The sequence below is a fragment of the Nerophis ophidion genome, linkage group LG23 (assembly GCF_033978795.1).
Source record: "Nerophis ophidion isolate RoL-2023_Sa linkage group LG23, RoL_Noph_v1.0, whole genome shotgun sequence".
In the NCBI taxonomy this organism is placed as follows: domain Eukaryota; kingdom Metazoa; phylum Chordata; class Actinopteri; order Syngnathiformes; family Syngnathidae; genus Nerophis; species Nerophis ophidion.
Window position 1 is genome coordinate 5713785 of NC_084633.1, and position 21881 is coordinate 5735665.

The 21881-nt window shown below is 39.0% G+C and overlaps 1 protein-coding gene across 8 annotated transcripts in view; it reads right to left on the reverse strand.

Annotated features, from left to right (window-relative positions):
* The window catches only part of cacna1aa (calcium channel, voltage-dependent, P/Q type, alpha 1A subunit, a), a 262583-nt gene that overhangs the window by 61708 nt on the left and 178994 nt on the right, over positions 1-21881 (reverse strand). For all 8 annotated transcript variants that reach the window (XM_061885469.1, XM_061885467.1, XM_061885465.1 and 5 more), the window contains 6 exons: positions 18910-18993; positions 13251-13367; positions 13048-13113; positions 7702-7799; positions 7476-7626; positions 7278-7405 (listed from right to left, as the gene is read on the reverse strand). In XM_061885469.1, the coding sequence (XP_061741453.1) occupies positions 7278-7405; positions 7476-7626; positions 7702-7799; positions 13048-13113; positions 13251-13367; positions 18910-18993 (644 nt within the window). The remainder of the gene's footprint in view (positions 1-7277; positions 7406-7475; positions 7627-7701; positions 7800-13047; positions 13114-13250; positions 13368-18909; positions 18994-21881) is intronic.

The following is a 21881-nucleotide window of genomic DNA, read 5'->3' on the forward strand; positions in this document are numbered from 1 at the left end:
AACAAATGCGAGAACGACTTTTTACTGTCAATATCGGCTGCTGAGTTTAATTTTTAAATTTTTTCTGCTGGTTGTGAGCCTCTGGATTTTTTTCAATGACAAAAATGTGCCTCAGCTCAGAAAAGGTTGAAAAACACTGGTATAGACTACCGCAGAGCCATGTAAAGAGAGACTATGGCCAACTAAGTTTTACTGTTGGCCTCAAAAAGGTGCCCTGTACTCATGAGAGGGGCTTTTGGCCAATCAGAGAGAGTATTGCCAGACAATCTGCGAAATGATTGGTCAAAAGCCCCTCACGTGACTACAGGGCACTATGTTGGAGGCAAACTCTGAAATCAAGTTGGCCATACTCTCTCTATACACGGCTCTGGTGTGTTAGGGCTGGACGATTATGGAAAAAATAATAATCACCATTAATTTGATTGATATTGTACTCATAATTAATTCCACACATATTATTTAATTTGAAAACATGACTATTTAGATATAGCTAAAACATGATTAAAATTACTAACAAATAAACCACAAGTAAAATAATACCATACCAGTAGTAACAATACAGCAATGTAAAAAAACAGTTCTGTTTTAACTGTTTTTAATTCAGTTTTTTTTACCTTTTACACTTATTTTACCACCATAGAGTATGTGCTTTTTGTGTAAAATAACATTTAATAAAATGTTTGTTAATTAAATGCAAGAGTACGTACATTTATTGGTGCGATACATCTTTTTTTTCTATTTTTATAATCATGATAAGTCATGAGCTAAATCAAAATTAGAATTAGTTTAATTGTCCAGCCCTACCGTGTGTTGCCATTGCCAAGAAGTAGTCTTTGCCATTAGGTTGAATATGACATAATTTTATTTTGTTGAGCCTAACATACTCTAACAACATGGCTCTGTTTGATTTTACGTGAATGGAAACTCTGTGGTACCGACGGACTTTGGTCAGTACGTATGCAAGTGCCAAATTCGGTACCTTTCCGTTGTCCTATGATCGCTGCCTGGCAAAAGTCGGTCCAAAATGTCTAAAGACCAGCGTCTGCTGGAAAGCTACAGTTTTATTTCACTTGTGAAGCTTTCAAATTATTTGCAATTGACTTTTGTTTCATGAATGTGTTATTAATAAACTTGTCAATGAAATATCACATTGATTAGAAAATAAACTCCAGACGAAGAAAGTATTGTCCTTGGTACCCCACCAACCCGAACCTTTTGCCTTCTAGTATTTTCTCCTTATGTTCCAACGTGCAGTCTACAGGACAACATGAGCAACAAGCACACACATATTGGAATACATATGCCATGAAACTTAGCTTGTCTACAGTAGGGATAGTCATACTGTAGAGCAAGACACAGGAGGCTTTGTAAAAGGAGCGTGGACTTTTTGCCACTTTAAGTTTTTGGCTGTATTCAGATGTCAGGCGGGGGATTTTGGATCGGGCTTTTTAAGGATAACTCGTACATTAAAGAGAGGAAAAGGACAAAGAGGAGGAGTACAAGGAAGTCGGTGCACCATAGGAGTGAGATAACCAGATGTCCGTTAGGGTTATTCTCACCTCCATCACAATCCCTTTGACAGAAACGAGAAAATTGTGGCAGTCCTCACGAGGTAATCGTTATCCCACAATAATAACTTGTTAATAGTATTTCTGGGAATCTGAGCTGTGCAATAGTATTGGCATTATACACATGAAAAACCACATCTTTACAGAGTTGTTGAGAATTTTTTTTTCATTGCCTCAACCAAGGTGATGAAGCATGTTAAAAAGAGGCAGACAAAAGACGGAAGGAAGTCTAAGGAAAACTTTTTTTTAGCAGCAGAGAAAAAGACAACTAAATGTATACATTTAGTTCAAGGGTGTCCAAACTATTTCACCTCAGCGCCACACTAAAAAAATCAAAGAAGAAGGGGGTCATTTTGATATATTGAATTTTTCAAAACTGGACAGCTTTTGGTTTTATTTTATTTTATTTTTATTTTGGGTAGCATGATGAATAATACACAATAAATATGTCAATATGAGTAATTATGATGTCAATAAATCTGATAACATAAAAAAAAAAGCTCCGGTAACTGACAACACATAAAAAAATTAGGATGTAGGCGTGTAAGTGTAGGTGTGCAAGGCTACGGCTACAATAAGCCAGATAACCCCTTAAACCAGGGGTCTCAGACACGCGGCCCGCGAGACGTTATTTTGCGGCCCCCACCTTTATATGAAAGTTTAATGTTAGTGCGGCCAGCGAGTTTCATATGAATGGCGCTTGACAGCCTTGTGTTATTTGGGTCCAAAATGGCTCTTTCAACGTTCTGGGTTGCCTACCCCTGCGTTAGTGGAAAAGCGGTAAATGAGTGAAAGCGACAAAGACGTCGCCATGGAGACAAGGGTTTTCTCACGTGCCTGGCTGCAGTCGCACCGCGACACCTGTCTGTCAGTAATAACAGTCCCAGAAAACCTTGACCAATTCAAACCGTTATTTGTTTTTTTATTGTTTAATTTGCCTTGCCTCACACGATGAACATTACATGTATTTCTATATAACGCCGGATAACACTCCGGGAACCGTCACTTTTTTGCGCTCGCTATCCCGGTACTTTCCCGGCTATTATCTACCGACCGCCGTGTAGCTGTAGGGAGGAAAAGCGGAACGACACACATTGCGGAAATAACATTCTCCGTGCATCGGCTAAATACAAATATATTTCACAACTCCAAACATGTGTTTTTCAAAGCCTGCAGTGAAGAGAAAGGTTTGTGATGAGCAAATACAATTCCAGGAAAAGTGGGAGATGCAATATTTCTTTGTAGAGCACAGGGGCACCCCGACGTGTCTTATTTGCACAAATATTTTTTTTTTTTTTAAGAAATATTTTCTTGAGGCCCGGCCTCACCCCGTCTCTGCATCCAGTGGTCCCCAGGTAAATGGAGTTTGAGACACCTGCCTTAAACGAATAATTATTTAGCCTAAACTATCGTTTAAGGTCCCCCTCCTCGGACAATTTTTTACACGGGTAAGTGCGCCGTGTATTTCTAGAATATCCGGCTCTTAGCTTTGTATGGACTCATTGATCGTTTACAAACTGAGTTCGGAGAGGAAGAGACGCCAGAAAGACTGCGCCCCACACAGGAAGTGACGCCAGAAAGAACGCGCCAAAGCCAGTTTTATAATAAAGCGGTTTCGTAACTCGGAGCTAACCACTGGAAATATGGAGGCAAGTCATTCAGACATGCCTGTGTTTCTCCTTCCGTCTGTACCTTAAGAGAAAGCGATTGCAGCTAAGCTATTTCAGATACAACACTTGTCAGACGGCAAGATAACTTTTGAATGTCCAGGTCAGCTGTGATTCTACGTACCGAAAAACTTTGTCCATTGGTCGAAAGAGAAACAACGACAATACAGGCTCCTGTGGATGTGATATAAAAAGGTAGCGTGTTCTTTGTATTACTTGGCCGTTGAGGGAAGACTACGGAAAACGACGAATGCTTTTGGACTGGCAAAGCAGACTGTATCAGTTATTGCCCGCCATGTATGTCGCGGACTCAATGTCTAGGTCCAAAGTATATAAAGTCACCAAAAACGAATGGACAATGAAGGTGAAGGCAAAGAGTGAGGAGTGTCCTGACCAGATATTTAAATCCCTAGATTGATTGATGCAAAATGTTCTTTATCACATTGTTTACTTTCACGTCTTTATTAAAGATCTGACTAATTTATGATGGCTCAGGTGTGATTAACTACAATAGGGCCCCACAGTGCACTGAATTCCAGTTATTGGAACACCACAACACTGGATATTGTTCAGATAAGTGAAATTTAATTTAAGAACTTGAGCTTTTTCCGCACATGCGTACTAGGTCGCGTTGAGCTGGCATACAGAGGGTGGGAGGGGTCTTAAACGACCATTGCTTGTGTGTAGACAAGGATAAGTTAAGGGGGGGATTTACCCCGGATAACCTTAGCCGGCTTAATGTAGAAGGGACCTAAGTGTAGGTGTGTAAGCGCCCCTTTTTCTAGTGCTGTAAACGCCTGAGTTCACGGTAAACAAACACAGCGTTGATCGTGTAGGACAGGGGTCAGCAACCCGCGGCTCTTTAGCACCGCCCTAGTGGCTCCCTGGAGCGATTTCAAAAATGGAAAAAGACTGAGGGAAAAATATATATTTGTTGTTTTGATAATGTTTGATTGATTGATTGATTGAAACTTTTATTAGTAGATTGCACAGTACAGTACATGTTCCGTACAATTGACCACTAAATGGTAACATTTTTTAACTTGTTTAAGTCGGGGTACACGTTTCTGTAGGACAGACATGACGCAAATCTTCCTAATTGTTAGAAATCCCACTGTTTATATTAAACATGCTTAACTGATGACAGTATTTGGCCAGCTCCGTTTTTTCCTACTAATTTTGTTGGCCCTTGAACGCACCATAGTCTGTTTACATACACCTTTCTCCTAGGCTGCCACAGAAAGACGTGTTTCATGCTACTCCCTCCTTGTCTCATTTTGTCCACCAAACTTTTTATGCTGTGCTTGAATGCACAAAGGTGAGTTATGTTGGTGTTATTGACTTGTGTGGAGTGCTAATAATCCATGCTCACACCCATGCTATTTAGGCTAGCTCTGTGTACATATTGCATCACTATGCCTCGTTCATAGTTATATTGGAGCTCATTTTAATTTCCTTTACTTATGTCCTCTGTGTATTTAATTCATATTTGCATGTCTCACGGCACATTGTCTGTATGTAATATTGGCTGCATTTCTGATTGTCTGTCATGTAGTTCCAGACCACAGCAAAGTTTATCATGTTGTTCCAGACCACAGCAAACATTACCCAACGATTGTAATAAATCTATTAGAAGAAGACAAGCTGTCCTTTCCTTTAACTTGGACACACACATCTATACATTTGGCAGTTTTATACCAGTAATTTCCAGGAGTTATCTCACCCTCACCCTTAATGTGTTGCCTTTATTATAACACTTACATAAGGCGTTTTAGTTTTTGCAGCTCCAGACAGATTAGTTTTTTTAAATTTTTGGTCCAATATGGCTCTTCCAACATGTTGGGTTGCCGACCCCTGGTGTAGGACTTCACTGTTTCAGCGGAAGACATTTTGCTTGCTATTTGCAACAAATGTTCAGTGAACATTCCGCGAGGAGGGGAGAAAAAAACAATGGGCTTTAACACATCTAACCTTATCAGCCACTTGAAGCGCCAGCATCGCTACAACTGTTTTGAAAGCTAAAAACGGGGCCCTAAAGCCAGCCGCAAAAAAAGGTGCGTACGAACTAGGGGGTTTAACGATAATATATATACTGCGGTACTTCAGTATCAAAATCATCACAATAATACCGTGACGTGTGACGGTATAAAATCAAAACTTGGTCATTGTAGTTTTTTGCTAGCACTTTTAAATCGGCCGGTCTTGTAGTAAACGACTTCTCCCAAAATTCCCTGTGTAGCGCATGTGTGCGAGGTCCGTGTGTGGGAGGCCCTGAAGGACAGACAAGGGACTGTTTTTTTTCGGACATTTCCTGAAGTTTTCATCAAAATACATCCATAACTTTTTGAGTTATGTTGCATTTCTCGGACGACACAAAGCCAGTCAAAAGTCGTGATATTTTAACCCACATTTGTTTTCAATAACAGTGACTCAATTTGTGGTTTGAATGGATTTGTTATCCACGTTTTAAGTAGGAAATGCGCCTGACGGCATCGTAAAGAAAAAATAAATGTTTGGTGACACTGCACTGCAGGGGAAGACAAGTATTATGAGAAGCTACTTAATAAACCATCACCCGGAAAATATATTTGATGCCAACGAGGCCAAGCATCGATTTATAAGATATTTACATTATGAAACGTTAAATTGCCGGTTGAGTTTTCTAAGAATCCGCATTTTATATAAGATAAGTGATGTAAGATGTCCACTACAAAGGAGACTATTTCTCTAAAGTTAAAAGAGGCCTAATGTGACCGCTATTGTTTTACATTTGTTACACTGTATATTTATATTGCCATTTTAATATATATACAGTACAAGCCAAAAGTCTGGACACACATTCTCCTCTTTCATCACATTTTCTTTATTTTTATGACTATTTTACATTGGAGATTGTCACTGAAGGCATTCAAACTATGAATGAACAAACACGTGGCGTTATGTACTTAACAAAAAAAGGTTTATATTCTTTTTTTCTTCAAAATAACCATCTTTTGCTCTGATTACTGCTTTGTACACCCTTGGCATTCTCTCGAACTTCAAGCACACCTGGAAAGTGAAAACCATTTCAGGTGACGACCGCCTGAAACTCATCGAGAGAATGCCAAGAGTGTGCAAAGCAGTAATCAGAGCAAAGGGATTTTGGAAGAAAATAAAATACAAAACATGTTTTCAGTTATTTCACCTTTTTTTTGTTAAGTACATAACTCCAGATGTGTTTGTTCATAGTTTTGATGCCTTCAGTGACAATCTACAATATAAATAGTCATGAAAATGAAGAAAATTCATTGAATGAGAAGGTGTGTCCAAACTTTTGGCCCGTACTGTGTATACTTGTTACTTGTAATAAATAGTAGTACAACATTTGAACATTATGTTTGTGTTGAATAACAGTAAGTGCGTTTTTCCTAAACATTCTTGTCACTTAATTTTACACACCTTGGGGCGGTATAGCTCAGTTGTTAGAGTAGCAGTGCCAGCAACTTGAGGGTTCCAGGTTCGATCCCTGCTTGCACCATCATAGTCTGCCGTTGTGTCCTTGGGCAAAACACTTAACCCACCTGCTTCCAGTGCCACCCACACTGGTTCAAATCTAACTTAGATATTGTGTTTCACTATGTAAAAGCGCTTTAAGTCACTAGAGAAAAGCGCTTTATAAATATAATTCACTTCACTTAAATATTTTAAGTCTTGTTTTTATTTATTTTTTTAGGAAGGGGTGGGGGGGCATTACCATAATAATATCGTACCGTGTGCTTAATATTGTACTATGGGATTTTCATACCATTACATACCTAGGACGAACTACAGTTATAATCACATTTAAAAAACAATACATATAAATAGGTTAATAAGTAATGTCTTGAAAAGAAATACATTGTGCATCCCTAGTTTTTAGCCTCAACTTTTACTCTTAAATTCCACTTTTATTAGATGTTTTGTATTGATATTTTCATAAGAATTTGGACACCCCTGAGCTGGTGAGTTCAAAATGCTCTGCAAGTGTGAATGTGCATGGAGGTGCGTGCAAGTTCCTACTCACCAGGCAGCAGGATCATACTCTGCCCATATCCTGACATACTCATCCAGGTGGTGAGGTCCAAGTATGGAAGAATCTCTTGTCAGATACTCAAAGTTGTCCATGATGACGGCCACAAACAGATTCAGCATCTACACAAGCACGCTTATTAGAGAAGTTCAACAGGTCGGGTCAAATAAATTATTTGATTGGCTAACTCACCAGGAATGAGCAGAAAAAGATGAAAGAGACGAAGTAGAGGTAAGCCACCTGGCTGCCACACTCCGGCTCTGTATTCCCAGACAGCTCGTCGCATGGTTTCCCCCCGAGACAAGACAGCATGATATCATGCCAAGCTTCCCCTGTCGCACTCCTGCAAATACACGCCAGGATTACTTCATCACACGTTCTTCCCCGAGCAACGCAAAGCTTGTCTCAATAATGGCACCTGAAGAGGAGCATGAGAGCCTGAACAAATGTCCTGAAGTTGTTGTGCTGGTTTATAGCACTCTCCCCGTCTTCTTCAATAGCAATGTTCCCGAAAAGCTGCACAAACGATCACACTGTGAACACTATGGTACATTTACACACCAAACACAGTATAAACAGACAACAGAAATCCCACGTTTTCTCCGTTTCATTTGCTCTTGTATGCATTAAAAGCCACCTCTTCAGAGGTCCACTTATTATTTTTTTCAGAAATTTCAAACCAGTCTAAGAATTACCATACTAGTGTATTGTAATTATGTATTGCCTAAAATTTAGCTTGGATGCTGAAAATTACAGTTTGACAGTGATTTTAGTAAGCCCTACTTAGAACACGTCTAGTGGGTTGGGCGTGTGCCGCTGCGCATTCCTCTCCCTGCTCTCAATCACAAATCAACGCACCTGACGCTGATGAGACGTTACACTACTTGGACCAGCACATCCTGCGTTCCAGTGCCAGAACGTAGCCATCTGTATCATACAGAAAGCCTTCACGTATCTAGCTCCTTCTTGATGTGCATTCCTGCTCGTTGTGTTTTCCCTCCTCCGTGCTCATTGTGTTGTGCCCTTTTCCCTCGCCCCGCAGTATTCCTATGTCCTCTCGATTCGAGCAGTGTATCTCGTTTCCCCGGACTTCCCCTGGATCTCGACCACTCGTCTGCCCACGGACACTGACGCCTCTCTCCTGCCCCCGATCTCTCGCATCACATAAGCTGTGTCCCAATTCAGGGTCTGCATCCTTCGAAGGGCGATTTTGAAGGCCGCTTACGTCACAATGCTGCGCGAAGGCTGTCCCAATTCATTCAAAATTCGAAGGCTCCTCCAAATGCAGCCGATGAATGCGCCCTCCTTTTCCCTGTATTTGGAGGATGCACCGGGACTATCCTTCGTGGCCTCCTATATACAAAGATGCTTTGCGCGCCTTTGTTCAACCCGGATCTTTTTGACCAGGTGTCCCCAAACTTTTTGACTTAAGGACCGCATCGGGTTACAAAAAATTTGCTGGGGGCCAGGCTGTGTGTGTATATACGTATATATATATATCTCCCATTCACACACTAGGGCCAATTTTTTTAGTGTTGCCAATCAACCTATCCCCAGGTGCATGTATTTGGAGGTGGGAGGAAGCCGGAGTACCCGGAGGGAACCCACGCATTCACGGGGAGAACATGCAAACTCCACACAGAAAGATCCCAAGCCCGGGATTGAACTCAGGACTACTCAGGACCTTCGTATTTTGAGGCAGATGCACTAATCCCTATTCCACAGTGCTCCCCTATATATATATATATATATATATATATATATATATATATATATATATATATATATATGTATGTATATATATATATATATATATATACTTCTACTTCTTCCCACTTCCAAAGACATGCACCTGGGGATAGGTTGATTGGCAACACTAAATTGGCCCTAGTGTGTGAATGTGAGTGTGAATGTTGTCTGTCTATCTGTGTTGGCCCTGCGATGAGTTGGCTAATTGTCCAGGGTGTACCCCGCCTTCCGCCCGATTGTAGCTGAGATAGGCGCCAGCACCCCCTGCGACCCCAAAAGGGAATAAGCGGTAGATAAATGGATGGATGGATGGATATATATTCCTCAAGAGCGCGCACTTGCTCACTTGACATGCTGCATGCTGACCTGACACGGCGACGCGAATGCAATGATCTCACGTTATCGATGAGAAAATTCATTTTTAGACAATGTGATATACCTGAGCGGCTAGGAGACATTGAAAGGAAGAAGCAAGCGGTGGAAAATTGATTAGAAAGGACGTATTTCTAAAAAAAACTAAAAAAAAGTCCGCAGGATGGATTTTGGACGCTGGCGGGCCGCATTCGGCCCGCAGGCCGTAGTTGGGGGACCCCTGTTTTTGACGATGGCGGCAAATACAAGCAGCGGCACCGGCAGCAAATACACTTTCAACCAGGAAATCCTCCACAGGGTATACTGTCCCATTTAACAAAGGGTAGCGCAGCCTTCTGAGGCTGTGTAGGCGGGGTCCTCCAAAGGATGCAGACCCTGAATTGGGACACAACTATGTTCTTGCATAAAGCATTTTTTTTAATTACACAATTCACATCGTCTTGATAATAAATACGCCAAGGGCTAAACTGCTTCCCTTCCTCCGTGCCGTGTTCTTATCCCCTGTAGCTTTAAATGACCCCTCTAATTCTAATATTGGCACTTATTTTTATAGTTCTGGACCTAAAAAGAATTTCTACCCAAAATATACACAGTTGACATTGTTTGTTTTCTAACGTTCCAGCACATGTTGGAATGCCCACTTTTAGCTCCAAAATGTGGGCGGGTCTCCGTCAGCCTACCGACCTACAAAAGACTGGAGGCAATTTCATGTGTTTTGGTAACATTGTCATCCCGAATAACGTTATTTTGGTGAAGAATTGAAAGGAATTAACAAATGTCTGCCAGATGCATTGTGGCGGGTTGTAGAAATACATGTATAGAAGTGGTCAGCTTGCATACATTTCCAAATGATGGGAGTATGAGGAATGTATGGACCTCTTCAGTCAAATTGACCCACGCAAAATTTGCAGTCGTGTAATTCTGACTTTAAATAAGAAGGGTTTTGGTCAGAGCCAGAACCTGCGGCAAAACGGCACAGACTGGGTGCACAAAAACGAGTGATGAAAAAGCAAGCTGCTAGTATTTTTCAGGGTTACCCCTAGATTGCCAATATATATTTGGTGGTGCGGGTGTTGTTAGAGACATAGGCAATGTGATGTCATCATATAACTTGCTATGATGCATATATTTTCTCTAAAAGGGCAAACAAAATATACATACAATTAAAACAAATCTGTGTTAATGGCTTTTAACTAGACCCCCCTCTTAGACCAGTTGATCTGCCGTCTCTTTTCAGCTCTGCCACCCTCTCATGCGTGGAGAGGTTATTCGGTGACCACAGATAATCTGCTAGCTGTCTAAAGCCATGACCCGGGGTGGACCACTCATCTGTGTATCAGTTGGGGACGTCTCTGCGCTGCTGACTTTTCTCCATTCAAAATGATCCCCTGCTGGCCCCACGATGGACTAGACTCATACTATTAACTAGATCCACTCGACTTCTATTGCACCGGTCGCCCGGGGGTAAGGGGGGTCCCAACATCTACAGTCCCCTCCAAGGTTTCTCGTTGTAACCCATTGGGTTGAGTTTTTTCTTGCCCTGATGTGGGATCTGAGCCGAGGATGTCGTTGTGGCTTGTGCAGCCCTTTGAAACACTTGTGATTAAGCGCTACAGTATATAAATAAACTTTGATTAATATTAATATTTTTGATTAAGTTCCATACTTTCTTACATAAAATTGTTTTGCTCTATTTTTCAATTGTTGCTGCTTATTGTATAATTCACTTTGTTAAGGATATTTCAAGAGTCTAGAGACTTCTCTGATTCCTTTAGTCATTCTATATTTATTAAAAACAACGAGCAATAAATCTAGCATATTTTTCTGATGTTACTGGAGACTGCACTCGCGTTTACAGACTCATCTTTCGCTCCATGCGTGCTGCAGCAAGCTCAACGTCACACTTGCTTCACGCTACTGCGAGTTTTCCTCTCCTTGAAAGCTATCACGGTCGTCTAAGACTTTGTAGATCGCTCTCTACGGGTATAAGTTCGTCCACATCGTAGACATTCTGTCTTTGATCCAGACAATCATGTGTGTCTTGCTTGCGTTATCAAAACATCCTGTTTCAGCATTTGAAATGATAGTGCATTACTAGTTAATACTGCGCAAATTATAAACTATATATTTCCATTCAGCAACCTGCTGGAGTTAATGTGTATGTTTGTGTGTGAGGATGTTCACTTTTCCCATGATCTGTGAACACATTGTGTTGATGTAGAATGAAGAAGTGTTGTTAAGTGTCTAGAGAAGCATGGAGACGGGGGGTTGTTAGCATAAAATTGGCAACAAAACTTAAAAAGAGCGTCTGGCTTTTTCTGCACACTACAAAACATTATATTACTTACATTTTTTTTCACTTAACCCCTCATTGTTTTAAGTTGAGCTGCATATATTTTGCAATGCATTATTATTTATTTCTTATTTCGTCTACTCGTCTACTGATGTTTTTATTAAGATGCTTACAAAGCATGAGGAAACAGGCTATGCTGTCCATGGAAAAGGAGATGGGAGAGCTTTTATATTACATTTTTTTCTCATAATGTCAGTTTTGAAGTGATCAAAATGATAGTTTTATAAGCCTTCATCCACACAGCATTTGTTGAAAAATTGGCTCTGGTTCTGCAGATGACGTCACACTAGGAGGGGGGAGCATATCGAATCTTGCCACGGAAAGGGGGATGTCACGGCTCGGGCGCACTTAAGTGCACATTTATCTGTGCGTTGCACTGACAAAGCTCCGAGAGCGCGCAAAGATCGCGCCAGACCAGCGGCAGCAAGCAGCTTCAATCGATCACCGGAAATGAGCAGACCTGGAGCTGATGATCAGACCCGCATTGATAAACCTACTCAACCTGCTATCCCGGGCCAGAACGTGGTCTTCTGTTGAGTACCGTAAGCTATCATCCAGCTCTATGAAACCTTGCTTCGCTCTCTGTGTTCTCCTCCGTCGTGTTTATTTGGTCTCGTGTTTTCCCGTCGTCCTTCCTGCAGTCTGCCTTTGTTCCACGTGTCGAGCTGTGCGTCTCGTCTTCCTTGTTTGTTTCCCACTGGATTCCGGACTGCCTCCCTCGATCCTCGACCCCCGCTTTGGACACAAACCTCTCAACATCTCTCTCCACCCTGACGGACCTTATTCGGCATAGCCCCTTTCGGATTTGTCTGCTTCCTCACTCAACACTCCCGGTAACAGACTCATTAATTCCTACACATAATCTCACACCATACACCCCCTTGGAATTTATCACACTCCATGACCTTTTAGTTTAATTAATATTATTTGTTATTATTATATATAGTGTTTATATATAATAAATCATAGAGCTACTATGCCCTCTTATGGTCTGTGCCGTTTACACTCCCTCTGCAAACATAATAGGAGTGTTTAAAATGCAGTTAGTTATCTACTGATTACTTAACAATTGATATTATAGGAAATTACTGAATTAAAGATTTATTTTCAGGAGCACTAATTACATAAAAAGAAGCTGTTAGTTCAATTTGTGAACGCTACTGTTATAACATTAAAAAAGTAAATTTTGCATTATTGTTTAGCTTATATAACAACAATCATGTGCTGTACTAAAAATCCTACTGCATGTTTTAGTAGCCCTGATATACTTAAGGATTAAGTGCCACCCACCTGCATCCCAATGATCGCGTAGATGAAGAAGAGCATGGCAATGAGGAGGCATACATAAGGCAGAGCCTGAGGACAGACAAAATCATTATTGCAGCATCTAAATGCACTTTGCTCTAGCTTTATTAAGAATGTATGATTTTTTTAGACAGTCTACAAAGTTAAATTCAAATATCTATCTGCTGTGTGATTGAGGACAGACAGACCTTGAAGGACTGAACGAAGGTCCAAAGCAAAATTCGAATGGTTTCTCCTTGCCTCAGCAGCTTGATGAGACGAGCTGCCCTGAACAGCCTCAGGAAACTTAGGTTGATGAAGTTATTCTAAAGCCAGAGTAACCAGGGAGAATGACCATGAATTCAATTAGAATTATACATGGGAGAAGAAAAACAGGTAAAAAAACAGAGGAGAGGTATAGAAGGGGGTAAAGAATAAGAGGTTGAAAATAACAAATATTCAAACTCAACACAAGTCAAAAGCGAAGCAAACCAAACGCAGCAAGGCTCCGACAAGCTTTTCGTTATCCAAACATAAACAACACAAAAAAGGGGGCAAAGGCATTCATCCAAGTTTACTTTTCATCCAAATTGAGTTTCATAGTCAACGTGGTCTGAGTGGTGAGTAGTTCAAAGTGCAAGGGGCGCAGAACGTTTGCTCGGAAAGACAACCAAATGCACTAATTCTCTCAAGGCAACGAATGCAGCTTTTTAATTCAGTGAAGCAGGTCGGCAGCATGCAGATGTGCACTAACACAAGGCAGCAGAACTCAAGACATCGTCAGGATTGACGCCCAAATAGGGTGGTTGAAACATATGTAAGGACTTTTTTTGTTTGACTGAACAAACAGTTAAAGTCCTTCAACCATTAAACTGGTAAAGAACATAAGGAATATAAGTGTGGATCCTTTAAGGGGAACTTTTTTGGGGGGAATTTTGGCTATAGTTCACAATCATTATGAAAGACATGACGACAGATGGATTTTTTTTGTTTTAATGCATTCTAAATATTAAATAAATTAAAGCTGAGCTCTACTATTTCACCCATAAAATCCAATAAATAACCATTCAAAAACCGCCAACAATACTCTATTTACATTCCGTGACTTGAATATTAACAAAGTATTTGTGATATTGTTATTATAAACACTAACGCAGACAAACTATTTATTGCTTCTCCGTGATTACTACCATGTGTCACTATGTTTACGTCATTGAGTGGTCTGCTGCTTCCTCGCTTCCCTGCTCCATGTAAGTTTATTCTAGATCATTAATCATGCCTCTCTGGGGACGGCGCAGTTGAGTGTTCCTGGTTCGATCCCCAACTTCTTCCATCATAGTCACATCCATTGTGTCCTTGAGCAATACACTTCACCCTTGCTCCTGATGGGTCATGTTTAGCACAAATCAGTGTGTGAATGTGTGTGTGAATGGGCGAATGTGGAAATAGTGTCAAAGCGCTTTGAGTACCTTGTAGGTAGAAAAGCGCTATACAAGTACAACCCATTATTCTCACCTGGACAGAAGAAGTGTGAGTACGTATTCCGACACGTTGGTACACTTTGACGGTCATTTAGGGCCAGAAACTGGCAAAGGCAACACGTAAAGACGCTTAATTATCCCCGCACACCCTCGCCCACCCCATTTCTTCGTAAACATTATGAGATATTCTTTACCTAAATGGGGATATATGAACATCCCTAATGACAGCAGACGTTCCACAGTAAGTGATGTTTTATTATGTTTGTTGGCTATCATAAAGTCTGTAGTGAGTAATAATAAGAGATGAAGGGAAAAACTTAGTTTTTTAAATGAATGTATCCTGAAAATGATACATAAATATCAAATGGTATTATAAATATGCCCGTTATTACATTACAGATACTTCTATATATATATATATATATATATATATATATATATATATGTATATATATATATATATATATATATATATATATATACTTATATCAGCTTTGTAGGCGGAATTGTGTGGCTCCTATAGGCTCCAATGTAAGTACTATTTTGATTGCATTTATTTAAAATTTGGAATGCAAAAAAATACATATCATCCATCGTCATGTCTCTCATTTATGATTGTGAATGATTGTCAAAATTCCAAAAAAGTGTGGTTCCCCTTGAAAAAAGAACATGGACGTGCAGCTTTTGTCCACATACTGTAGGTGAGACAATACAAGGTTCCTCAAAATACATGCAAGAAATTGCATGCGTCACTTGTGCTGTCTGCCATAGGCAAACTGTGTGACTTGATGCTTCCAGAGAAAGTCCTCCCAGGCACTGTCATGTGCGTGTTTATTATACATACATATATATATATATATATATATATATATATGTGCAGTCACTAGGTAAGGGATAGATAAGACAATCTTATCCGCTTGTTACAGTGAAATTATTTACCAATTGTTTAACTTCTTAGTAAATGATATAAAGCAGGGGTGTCAAACTCATTTCATCTTGGGGACCACATGGAGGAAAATATATCCTCAAATGGGCAGGACTGGCAAAATCATGGCATGGTAACTTAAAAATAAAGAAAACTTCAAATGTTTTCCTTTGTTTAAAAATAGACCAAGCACATTCTGAAAATGTACAAATCATAAGTTTTTTTTTTTACACTTATATGTTGCAGTTAATATTATTCTATCTTCATTTGTCATTATCTATGCTTTCTGAATAAATGATGTGATAAAGTAAATCAGTCAAATAGGTGGAAAAGAGTCTGGCAGAGTTTTAAAATGTTGCCGTTGGTGTTAATTTTTAATCTATCAGAATATAAAATTAACAATATTATGAAACTCAAATTACAGGATGATATTAATGTAATTTACTCATTTTCCTCAACTGATGTTCTTACAACATGTGATCTATTACAGTGGTTTTCAACCTTTTTTCAGTGATGTACCCCCTGTGAAATTTTTTTTAATTCAAGTACCCCCTAATCAGAGCAAATCATATTTGGTTGAAAAAAAGAGATAAAGAAGTAAAATACAGCACTATGTCATCAGTTTCTGATTTATTAAAATGTATAACAGTGCAAAATATTGCTCATTTGTATTGGTCTTTCTTGAACTATTTGGAAAAAAAGATGTAAAAATAACTAAAAACTTGTTGAAAAATAAACAAGTGATTCAATTATAAATAAAGATTTCTACACATAGAAGTAATCATCAACTAAAAGTGCCCTCTTTGGGGATTGTAATAGAGATCCATATGGATCCATGAACTTAATTCTAAACATTTCTTCACAAAAAAAGAAACATTTTAACATCAATATTTATGGAACATGTCCACAAAAAATCTACAGTAGCTGTCAACACTGAATATTGCATTGTTGCATTTCTTTTCATAGTTTATGAACTTACATTCATATTTTGTTGAAGTATTATTCAATAAAAATATCTATAAAGGATTTTTTAATTGTTGCTATTTTTCAAAAATCTCACGTACCCCTTGGCAACTTCAAGTACCCCCAGGGGTACGCGTACCCCCATTTGAGAACCACTGATCTATTATGTACAAATGTAGCATCATCTACAACAAAACTTGTGAATTTGGACTCATTTCATTTTTCACACCAGACGTTAGAAGTAGATACATATTATTTCAGCATATTTATGTGCGCCCAAAAAACATGTCCCCAGTCATAAGGACAACTCGAAATGTATATATTATCAAGAGCATTTTTTTGTGTATAACTGTCACAGGTTAGATTTGCAACAACAACATTGACAATCCACATTGTGCATCATTACTATCACAAATAAGCAACGTAAGTATTTTGTGTCCATACACAGACGTGTTGCCTCTAGTTTAAAACAGCACATAGCACATCTCGCAGGCCGGATAAAACCTGTTTGCAGGCCTGATCCGTCCTGCGGGCCTTACGTTTGATACCCCTGATATAAAGTATAAATGAGGTTATCAAGAATAGTATTTGAGACAGTGAGTGGCAGAGGAAATAGTAAAATGGATACACTCAAAGTTGAGTTAAAGGAAAACATGCACATGCAATTGAAGCAGATGCAGTAAAGCAAAGATCTCCAAAAAAATTACAAACCATCTACATGTGGATGTTGCAGACACATGGTTTATAGCAGCAAGTTTTTGGATTTTTGGTTGGTTCGAAGAAACAACCAGAGTCAGTTATCATGGGTAGACACAGAGGATTCATAGTGCATTTTGATTGGATGGGGGTCACAGGAAGTGGGGCATTATGGGGTAGTAGATTACAGCAGATCGCCGTTAAGATTGCGGGAGATTTAATGAAAGCATGTAAAAAAAAAGATAAAAACAAGAAATAAATCAATCGTCAGTACAGTAATTAATACACAATGTCACAATATTTGTTGTACTCAGTCGTAAATTGTAAGTAAGATTCCCTTTTTAAACAATGCTGCGTTTTGTGTAGAAAAAATACTCTTTGCATAAAAATGTACCTGCATGGTGTTTTATCATGTGTTTTGAACATAGATGTGAGCCTGTAATAACGAGTGCTGCAAAGGTGCACAATTTCCCATTCATTTATGTATTTTTTCATCTGGGGTTTAGGAAATATACACAATTTTTTAAATGGAAAATAATGACAATTTATTTTGAAAACATGGAATGGCTAAAAAAGGCTAGAATTAAGGTTTTAGAATGGCCTTTCCCAAAGTCCTGACGTTAACATGTGGACAATGCTGAAGAAACAAGTCCATGTCAGAAAATTAACAAATTTAGCTGAACTGCACCAATTTTGTCAAAAATTCAACCAGAAGATTGTGGCTGGCTACCAAAAGCGCCTTATTGCACTGAAACTTGCCAAGGGACATGTAACCAAATATTAACATTGCTGTATGTATACTTTTGACCCAGCAGATTTGGTCACATTTTCAGTAGATCCATAATAAATTCATAAAAGAACCAAACTTCATGACTATTTTTTCTGACCAACAAGTATGTACTCTAATTACTCCATCACAAAAAAATAAGAGTTGTACAAATGATTGGAAACTCAAGACAGCCATGACATTATGTTCATTACAAGTGTATGTAAACTTTTGATCACAACTGTATATTTTTTCAAAAAACAAACTAAATGGCTCCTATACATCAACTCCAAACATGATATGCAAAAAAAAAAAAATCCCTGATATTTATTAACAATAATGCTAATGATTACAATCATTATTGAAAACCCAATTAGCAGTAAATAAAATCAAAAAACATTTTCACACTTGACTTGTTAGTATAGCCTGACAATATTGATAAGTCTTTATCTTAGGATATCTTAGTCCGGTAAAGACTGAGATGCATTCAGGTTACATAAGTACCTGATATTATACGATACTACGTGATATTGTGAATTTCAAACTTATATTGAACAGATTTAAAAAAAAAAAAAAAGAAGTAAATAATGTCAATTTGACTTTGAGAGGTTGTTTCAAGTGTCTATAGTTGTCACTAACAGAAATAAATGCCGCTAACCCTGCAGGCCGCTACCTGATAATTTGATTGGCTATTAGGTTGCCTGGAGAAGCTGGAAGCTCACCGCAGCATCAGCATTCTTCCAGCCTCGCTGTCAGCGAGTCAGCGCCACACTTCCAAGAGTGTGGTCTCTCTGGGGCCCACCAACTGGGACAATTATATAAGACTTTCAAGACATGTTCGTGCATGGCTGAACAACGCAGGGCTGAACGGCGCCCTCTAACCCGATGGCTTTCCCCAGACTCCATGTCTTGTCTGCTGTGCGCTCTCAGTCATTGTGACAGATGTGAGAACCCACGGACACATTGAGGAGCTCGGCCGGTGTTCCTAATTGTTGTTGTAATGCATCATTTGTTCGCGTCAGGGTCAGTTTACTCACCCCAAGTTCGGTGACCAGAATGTCTGTGATGCTGCCCAGAACTGTCACACAGTCGAAGATGTTCCAGGCATCTTTAAAATAATTCTGTAAGCAGGATTGACGGGAAAGACAAACATCCAATAAGAGAGAGTGAGAAAGACATGGGATAATAGACCCAAGAAGACATGCCGGAGCAACAGTTTCCTACAGAATGGCAATCTATTTGTGGTGGTGGGGGCGTGGCCCGGGCGGTGTCAATATGTATATCTTAAAATGTTTCTTTTTTATTTTTAAAAAGGCTAAAAAGACATCATACATACTAGGGGAGTGGGAAAAAATCAATTCAAATACGAAACTCAATTCTCACGTTGTGCGATTCAGAATCGATTCTCATTTTTAAAAAAATAGATTTTTTTTTTTAATTAAAAAAAAAAAGTTTTTATTTTTATTTTTTTATCAATCCAACAAACCAATACACAGCAATACCATAACAATGCAATCCAATTCCAAAACCAAACTGACCCAGCAACACTCAGAACTGCAATAAACAGAGCAATTGAGGAGACACAAACACGACACAGAACAAACCAAAAGTAGTGAAACAAAAATAAATATTATCAACAACAGTATCAATATTAGTTATAATTTCAGCATAGCAGTGATTAAAAAATCCCTCATTGACATTATCATTAGACATTTATAAAAATTTAAAAAAAAGAACAATAGTGTCACAGTGGCTTACACTTGCATCGCATCTCATAAGCTTGACAACACACTGTGTCCAATATTTTCACAAAGATAAAATAAGTCATATTTTTGGTTCGTTTAATAGTTAAAACACATTTACATTATTGCAATCAGTTGATAAAAAATTGTCCTTTACAATTATAAAAGCTTTTTAAAAAAAATCTACTACTCTGCTAGCATGTCAGCAGACTTGGGTAGATCCTGCTGAAATCCTGTGTATTGAATGAATACAGAGTCGTTTTGAATCAGAAAAATATCGTTTTCGAATCGAGAATCGCGTTGAATCGAAAAAAATCGATATATAATCGAATCGCGACCCCAAGATTCGATATTGAATCGAATCGTGGGACACCCAAAGATTCGCAGCCCTACTACATACTGTGTATTTAAAGATAAATCTGTGTTAGTAGGGTGGCACGGTATACCGGTACTAGTATAGTATCGCGGTACTAATGAATTAAAACGGTACTATGCTCTGTTTGAAAAGTAATGGTTCGCGATAAATTTATTTTTACTGGCATGACAACGCGTCGTCGTGACATTGCTGGGTTTATAAGCAGAGGAGCATGTTCGGCAGCGCACAATAACAGAGTACTTACTTACAAGCAGACACAGTGTGTAGACAGAAAAGAGAGAACGGACACAATTAGGCTTAAGAACTAACGATAAAGGTGAAGTTATAACACTGAAACACCGTCAGGAAGAGGTGCTTTAAAACAAGGCTAGCTAGTTAGCGGCTAATCCGCAATTGGCAGTGTTTTAGCTACTTCTAAATCACTAATCCTCGTCTCCATGGTGACACAGTATCATCCCTGCAGGACGAGGAATACAAAACCCCAAATGCATTTCTACTTACAGATATACAGTCTGCAAACTCTGTGTAAACAAACATTGACCGCTAACTTTGTGTTACTGGTCCAGTCTGCTCAACTCTGTACTCAGCACACAGTTTGAATGTGTGTCTGTCACACTAATCTTAAACTTTAATTTCAAAACAAATAACATATTCAATGTTTTGTGGAACATTATTCACATTCATCACCTGAAAGATAATGTGTTACCCTCCTGTATCACAGAATACATAAAATACAAAATACAAGAAAAAAACACGGAGACTATTTCATCCCCACAAGCCTGTTTCGCAGGTTTCCCTGCTCTTCAGGGGATTATATATATATATATATATATATATATATATATATATATATATATATATATATATATACAACATTTTTGCAATTTATATATATACAAAATCTCCTTTTCTGTCCACACACTGTGTCCGCTTGTAAGTACTGCATGATTGTGCGCTGCTGAACATGCTCCTTTGCCGGTAAAAATAAAAAACTGGGGAACCGGTACTTTTCAAAGAGAGTGTAGTGCCGTTTTAATTCCTTAGTAGTGCCATACTATACTAAAATAACATTTTGGTATTATATATATATAAAATCCCCTGAAGAGCTGGGAAACCTGTGAAACAGGCTTGTAGGGATGAAATAGCCTTTGTTTTTTCCTAAACTAACATATATTCCGTATTGAGCACTGTATAAGGGATAAACCCCACAAATCTAGACTATAAAAACATTTAAAAAAATTTACTGGCCGCCACAACTAAATGAATGTATGGGAAACACTGATCTATTTCTTATATGGAAACTGCACTTTAACAGACACAATCATTAAGCAAGAAAAATTGTACTTTCAAAAGTTTTTTTAAAAAGTTCCTTACTATACACTTTCTAATTAACCTATCCACCCGACCACACATCATTACGGGACATTAATCCTTCCTTCTTGCATGCAATTAGGAATTTGGTATAAGAAAGAAAGTGGGCTAAGAAGCCACGTGTGCTTCTACATGCTGCCTGCAGCCAAACTGTGCATTAGGCCACCGGAGAGACACCTAACTGGGGAGAAGGCTATCAAAACAAACCACCTTGACACACACGATTTGAGTGAGCAAGTGTAGTTTCTCTGTTTTCGACTCCATTCTCATAGATTTAAACCCTGTCTCACTTAATCACCGCCCGCTTCTGTAATCCACGCTTCTCTGTATACGCCTTTCTGTCATTCACCCTAATTCCTCTAATTATCTCCACCATGTCTCCTTAACATTTTATCCCTTAACTATTAGTCTCCTCCCTCACCGCCTTTCTGTCCTTCTTTGCAGAGTCGTGCGAATGTATGATTGTGTACTAAAGACACAGGGTGATACAGCAATGCTGTGGTATCTCAGTGCTGCTGAT